The 7,314-nt window shown below is 36.5% G+C and overlaps 1 protein-coding gene across 1 annotated transcript in view; it reads right to left on the bottom strand.

Moving 5' to 3' along the window:
* The window catches only part of LOC107597049 (chromodomain-helicase-DNA-binding protein 3-like), a 54,214-nt gene that overhangs the window by 7,268 nt on the left and 39,632 nt on the right, over positions 1-7,314 (bottom strand). Inside the window, exons 35-36 of the mRNA XM_016287953.1 lie at positions 1,918-2,026; positions 1,527-1,659 (exon numbers count right to left, since the gene is read on the bottom strand). Coding sequence (XP_016143439.1) covers positions 1,527-1,659; positions 1,918-2,026 — 242 coding nt within the window. The remainder of the gene's footprint in view (positions 1-1,526; positions 1,660-1,917; positions 2,027-7,314) is intronic.

Here is a 7,314-nt window from a genome sequence, read left to right as displayed (position 1 = left end):
TTATTATCAATGCTGAAAACAGTAATATTTTTGTGGAAACCATGCAATTTTTTTTTTAGGATTCATTGCTGACTAAAAAGTTCAAAAGCATTTATTTGATCAATTTAATGCATCCTTACTGAACCAACTGTTTTGTTATTAGTTTAAATATTTGCTATTGACTGTTCAAATACGGAGTTTTGCGATTTGTGTGTGTGTGCGCGTGCGCGTGTGTGTGTGTGAGAGAGAGAGTGAGAGCGCGCGACTAATCTGCATATAAAACATTAGAAATGAGATATTTGTTTAATTTTTATTTTGTGTTTGATTGTTAAAACAAAAAATATTTGTTGTTTGTCTCAATAAATTGGGTTAGTTTAAAAATACAGTGGTTAAATTAAAAAAAACTATTCTATTGCTCGTTTTAAAAAAGGTTATAAAAAATGTAAATAATTATCGATACCGAACGATATGAAACATTATATCGTTGATGAATTTTTTAGCTATATCGCCCAGCCCTAATGTAATGTAATAAATATAATTTATTCCTGTGTTGCAGTCATTACTCCAGTCTTCAGTTTCACATGATCCTTCAGAAATCACTTCTTATCATCAACGATGAAAACTGTCATTTTTTTCATTCAAAAGAACAGCATTTTTTGAAATAGAAATCTTTTGTAACAAATTAACATCATCTTACTGACCCTACACTTTTGAACGGTAGTAATTTTTTCATTACATCATCTAAGCACAAGAGTAATCTCAAATTTCTGCTTTAAAAGAGTGAAGAAAAGACAATGGAAAAAGTATCATGGGTGAGACAGGCTGAGAAAAGAAAGAAAACCGATTAAAAAAAGACAAAGACTGAGAAAACAAGAGTTGGACTGAGGGAGAGTGAAACAGGGAGAAAGATAGGCTGCAAAATAATAAGGAATTAAGAAATGTATTGAACAGAATTGACAGAAAAATTACGTCTGGAAAGATAAACCGTTCCAGTGATTTATGAGCATGAGAAAGCACCAGCTTCCAATTAAAAGAAGTTCCACTGGAATAACGGCGGTTCTCAGGTTGCTCAACGCATTCGGAATTATGTAAGAGAAGAAGAGCGAGAAAGAGCGCGAGGGAGGCTGAGAAAAGAAAAAGGAGGATGTAGAGAAAAGGATATGAAACATGTGATGAAAAGAAAAACAGGAAAAACAATGAGACAAGGCTGTTTCACAAGAACGCGTGTCAGCATATTCAGATTTGGGTTTGCGATTGTGACGTGTCGACATAACATCTTCAGGCAGGAGTCACACAAACAGCAGAACAAAAGGTAGAGTAAGAAGCATGCCAAAACAAGACACACAAGTATAGAATTATGATACAAATGACAGAACAAAAGAAGCCGCTTTCAAACAATGACCTTGTTTGAACGCAAGACAAAAAATATAACATAACTACAAAAGCCACAACGAAAACCAAATAAAACGCCACCACGGATATCACAACAAACAAAAAGAAAAGAAACTAAACAAAAGACTTATTTATATTCTTTATTTACAACATACCTTAAACCGCCTGGCCAGGAACTTGTTTTTCATCTCTAAGAAGTTTCCCTTGTTGACTTGAGTTTTGAAAGGTTCGTTAACGATGGCGAACTGCGGATCGTTCTGAATGTCCTGCCACCGCGCATAGCCGTGGCTTCAACAGGTCAAGGATCAAAGTTCAAATCTAAAGATCTTTATTTTCGATAAAAGAATAACAATTTTGCTGTCTGTAGTATTCGCTAAAGAAAACTGATGTATTTGTAGGAACTCCGTTTTTTCCATCTCATTTTATTTCATTGTTCTTCTTGGCTTGGAGCTCTAAACAAACTGTTCATTTAGCAAACGCAGTATAAATATACATTAATGGAACTGGATTATTTCTACAGCGACAGCAGCCTATCTCCAAGGATACCACACGATGCCTGCCAGCAGCCAGAAGTCGTGTCGCCGGTGCCAGATCTCATTGATCTTGCCTGATGAAATAGCCGCCCGCTCCTCGTTCTGCCAAAGAGTGTGGAGCTCTGTACATAAAAGAAACACACAACACGGCCAGATATCACTTACAATCCGTTTATACCTGCTGACGAATAAATAAACAAAACGCAACAATCCTCCGACAACAAAGCTAGCAAGCGTGTAAATCGAGTTATCGAGCTATAAACTACTCCAGAGTGTGGGCTGTATGCTTAGTGTTCGCTTGAAATGTTTTCTCAACGCTGGTGAAATGTTTATGAACCATAAGCATAAAGCCCTTGTTGTTTAGCTGTTGTAAATTAAACTATATCCAGTGATTGGCTTCTGGGAACTGAAACTATTTATAGCGAGTGGGGCTTGGAAACAAAACTCAAAGAAATAACAGACCAGACAAATGACCACCAGGGGTGTATTCCAGAAAGCACGGTTAACTTACCGTCAGCTAAACCCTGAACTTTCGGTTGATTAACCCCAAACCTTGCTTACTCGAGGTATGTGGTTCCAAAAACGCGTCCGGGAGTAAGTTCATTCAACTCAGAGTATGTTCCTGGTCAAGACATTCTCAACAGAGCGACGAATCGACGAGTCACTATGGAAACGGACGCTAAGAAAAAGCGAGCAATGCTGTTTCTTGCTTCTTTTTTTGTTCAATGGTCACTTACATGCTTAGTGCATATCGCCACCTAATTGATGGTTGTGCAATCATTTTTAGTTTTTTTTTCCCGTTTAATCTTTAATCCTTAAGAATATGAATTATATTGTTTGTTTGATGCTAATTATATATTAAGTCATATCAGATATGTATTTTGATTTAGAATTTAGACATTATAGAAAATGCCGATCCATGTGTGAGATGATAATAAAAAATGTAATAAACAAATATATATAATATAATCAATTAAACATGTCATTTTACATGAGCGAGCACCTTTTCGTAATGTTGCCACAATTACTGTGCTTGTCATTACTTGGCAAACAATGAACTAGTGTGATGTTATAAGGATAAAAATGGATAAAGGTTAAGATGTGGCAATGAGTAGGACGGCCAGCCAATTGTAAGCGACACAATTGTTACTATAAGTGATGTGATCTATTGAACTAGCAATATGATTATTGACACTGCATCCTTAAAGCTGCAGGGTGTCATTTCTGTGCTATTAGCACCAAACAAAATTGAAAAATGAAGTTTCTAAACATGGTTCAGTTAGCCCCTACTGGCAGATGCCATTATTACACCATTCCTCCATTGACTGCCTTTCAAAACTAGTTGTGTGTGATGTGTATTTTGCCCAAAGCTCATGAAAGTGCTAAGGAGAGTCTTGCCAAACAGCAAAAAATATATTTTCATACATATATTTAAATATATTTCAAAATAGGCCATGAAATGGTAATGGATATTGACAATGTAGGAAATATATGAAATATTAGTAATTAATTTTAATATATATTTCGTGTACAACCCCAATTCCAGAGAAGTTGGGACATTTTGTAAAATGCAATAAAATAAAGAATCTGTGATTTGTTCATTCTCTTGAACTTTTATTTAATTAGAAAAAAGTACAAAGAAAAGATTTCCTAAGTTTTCACTGACTAACGTAAATGTATTTTGTAAATATGAACACATTTTGATTTTGATGGCTGCAACACACTCCAAAAAAATTGGGAAAGAGGCATGTTTAACACTGTAACATCAACCTTGTTTTATTGTTTGGGAATTGCGGATACTAATTGTTAAAGTCTTGCAAGCAAAATTTTTGTCCAGTCTCACTTGATACAAGACTTTGTCGTCGTCTTATTCATACATTTTCAATTGGAGACAGATCTGGACTGCAGGTAGGACAGTCTAACACATTCACTCTGTCTCTACAAAACCACGCTGTTGTAGCACATGCAGAATGAGAGCTGGCATTGTCTTGATCTAATAACCATGGACTTCCCATGAAAGACATCATCTTGATGGCAGTATATATCTCTGTACAATCCCAATATATGCCTCCATGTCAACAGTACCTTCGCACATATGGCAGTCACCCATGACGTTTGCACCAATGCAACCCCATACCATGACAGATGTTTGCTTTTACTTCTGTCGCTAATGAAAGACTGGATGGTCCCTTTGGTCTTTGGGACCAGTGTTAATTTTGACAGCAAATTTTGATTTAGTTTTAGTCATAGTCTTTTGACTAAAATGCCATTTAGTTTTAGTCATATTTTAGTCATCTGAATTGTTTTTAGTTTTAGTCTAGTTTTAGTCGACAAAATCTACAGTAAATTTAGTCGGCTAAAATCGAATGGATTTGTTACAGTGCATTTATTAAGCATTTCTCTAAAATCTCCAAACTCATTATATAGGTTTGATATTAAGGTCTGATCATGATAGACACCGATTTAACTGCGGTGACACACAACATGCCTTTATGTTCAAATTAAATAAAAACCACTTCTCATAAAGAACAAGAACATGGTCTTCTTTTTAATGAAATACCAATGGTTATATAGGCAAATTATGCATTCTTTATAGCAACTTGTTTACCATATTCTTCATTCTTTGAAGCAGACATATTTATTTCTATAAATAAATTTAGATTAATCTTTAGGGCTACTAAAGTTTTTTAGTCAAGAGCAGTGCGTGATTTTCTGTCTTTCTTTTGTTGCTTGATTAACATCAATGACTCGGACAATAGCAACTAAATTAGGCTGCTATCCCTTTAAAACCGAATGCACAGCTGCAATGGATGCAATGTACTGATACATGTGCTCCCTACTGTTTACGTTCACTTACGACATAATCAACTGTGTTTATGTGCATGCTCGTCCAAACGAACAATTCAACATCAATTTGTGTGTAATTCTCCATTAATGCGACGCGAAAGAGTACTCGCGTGCTGTGAGACGTGCTTTCTGTGTGTGTATGGTTCAGTGTCTGAGTTCTCTCTTGCGTCGTCAGATTTATCCATATGTCTGCTCTTCTCTTACTCCTACATATTGACATTTTTTAACGTTTTATGCGACGTGCAGCAAGTGTATGTTAGCTTATGTCCCGCCGGTTCATATGTACGCATCTAGCCGCCGAACCACGCAGGAGATTCGTTCTGAATTAATCTCTTCCCAAATCGTCCCTCCCTAACACTTTCATCTCGTTTTTATTAGTTGACGAAAATGTCAATAGATTTATGTCATAGTTTTTGTCATTCAAAAAGAGTTTTATTTTGTCATTGTCGGTGAAAAAAAATGTTGTTGACGAAAATTTTTCGGCAACGAAATTAACACTGTTTGGGACTGAGAACTCGAAAATCAATTTTTTCCCGGAAACAAGTTGAAATATGGACTCGTCTGAGTACAGCATACATTTTCATTGTCTTTTGGATTATCTGAGATTAGCTCTGGCCCAAAGAACCTGGCAGCATCGCTACATGGAATTGATGTATAGCTTTCTCCTAGAGTAACAGATATTCAAGTTGCATTTCTTGATGCAGCAGCAGACTGTGGTAAATGACAGTGGTTTTCTGAAGTCCCCCTGGGCCCATGTGGCTATATTTAACATCGCAGCATGACGGTTTCTTATGCAATGCCATTTGAGGGCTCAAAAGTCAAGCACATTCAACTGAGGTTTCCTGCCTTGCCCTACATGTACTGTGATTTCTCTGGATTCCTTGAATCTTTTCTAAATATTATGTATGGTACTTGTTGAAAGATCAAAATTTTTTGCAATTTTGCATTGCGAAATGTGATTTTTGACACTTCTCTCGTGAAATTTGGCACAAAGTAATGAGCCCCGTTCCAGCTTTGCTTGCAAAGACTGAGATGCTCCTTTTATACCCAAACATCTTTAGGGCTACTAAAGTTTTTTAGTCAAGAGCAGTGCGTGATTTTCTGTCTTTCTTTTGTTGCTTGATTAACATCAATGACTCGGACAATAGCAACTAAATTAGGCTGCTATCCCTTTAAAACCGAATGCACAGCTGCAATGGATGCAATGTACTGATACATGTGCTCCCTACTGTTTACGTTCACTTACGACATAATCAACTGTGCTTATGTGCATGCTCGTCCAAACGAACAATTCAACATCAATTTGTGTGTAATTCTCCATTAATGCGACGCGAAAGAGTACTCGCGTGCTGTGAGACGTGCTTTCTGTGTGTGTATGGTTCAGTGTCTGAGTTCTCTCTTGCGTCGTCAGATTTATCCATATGTCTGCTCTTCTCTTACTCCTACATATTGACATTTTTTAACGTTTTATGCGACGTGCAGCAAGTGTATGTTAGCTTATGTCCCGCCGGTTCATATGTACGCATCTAGCCGCCGAACCACGCAGGAGATTCGTTCTGAATTAATCTCTTCCCAAATCGTCCCTCCCTAACACTTTCATCTCGTTTTTATTAGTTGACGAAAATGTCAATAGATTTATGTCATAGTTTTTGTCATTCAAAAAGAGTTTTATTTTGTCATTGTCGGTGAAAAAAAATGTTGTTGACGAAAATTTTTCGGCAACGAAATTAACACTGTTTGGGACTGAGAACTCGAAAATCCATTTTTTCCCGGAAACAAGTTGAAATATGGACTCGTCTGAGTACAGCATACATTTTCATTGTCTTTTGGATTATCTGAGATTAGCTCTGGCCCAAAGAACCTGGCAGCATCGCTACATGGAATTGATGTATAGCTTTCTCCTAGAGTAACAGATATTCAAGTTGCATTTCTTGATGCAGCAGCAGACTGTGGTAAATGACAGTGGTTTTCTGAAGTCCCCCTGGGCCCATGTGGCTATATTTAACATCGCAGCATGACGGTTTCTTATGCAATGCCATTTGAGGGCTCAAAAGTCAAGCACATTCAACTGAGGTTTCCTGCCTTGCCCTACATGTACTGTGATTTCTCTGGATTCCTTGAATCTTTTCTAAATATTATGTATGGTACTTGTTGAAAGATCAAAATTTTTTGCAATTTTGCATTGCGAAATGTGATTTTTGACACTTCTCTCGTGAAATTTGGCACAAAGTAATGAGCCCCGTTCCAGCTTTGCTTGCAAAGACTGAGATGCTCCTTTTATACCCAAACATGATACCTTGAACTATTACCAGTTCACCTGCTTACTGTGAACAGTTTCAAAACAGTTTAACGTGGATATTCTATAACCTTTTCACTTTTATTTTGCCTCTGTCCCAACTTTTTTGGAATGTGTTGCAGCCATCAAAAATATAATTTGTTCATATTACAAAATACATTTACATTGGTCAGTGAAAACTTTGGAAAACTTTTTATTGTACTTTTGTCAATTACATTAAAGTTAAAGAGAATTAACAAATCACAGATTCTTGATTTTATTGCATTT

Source organism: Sinocyclocheilus grahami, unplaced genomic scaffold, assembly GCF_001515645.1.
Source record: "Sinocyclocheilus grahami isolate Dianchi unplaced genomic scaffold, SAMN03320097.WGS_v1.1 scaffold227.1, whole genome shotgun sequence".
In the NCBI taxonomy this organism is placed as follows: domain Eukaryota; kingdom Metazoa; phylum Chordata; class Actinopteri; order Cypriniformes; family Cyprinidae; genus Sinocyclocheilus; species Sinocyclocheilus grahami.
The sequence above is the reverse complement of the archived record's forward strand: the minus strand, read 5'-3'. Positions and strand labels throughout refer to the sequence as shown.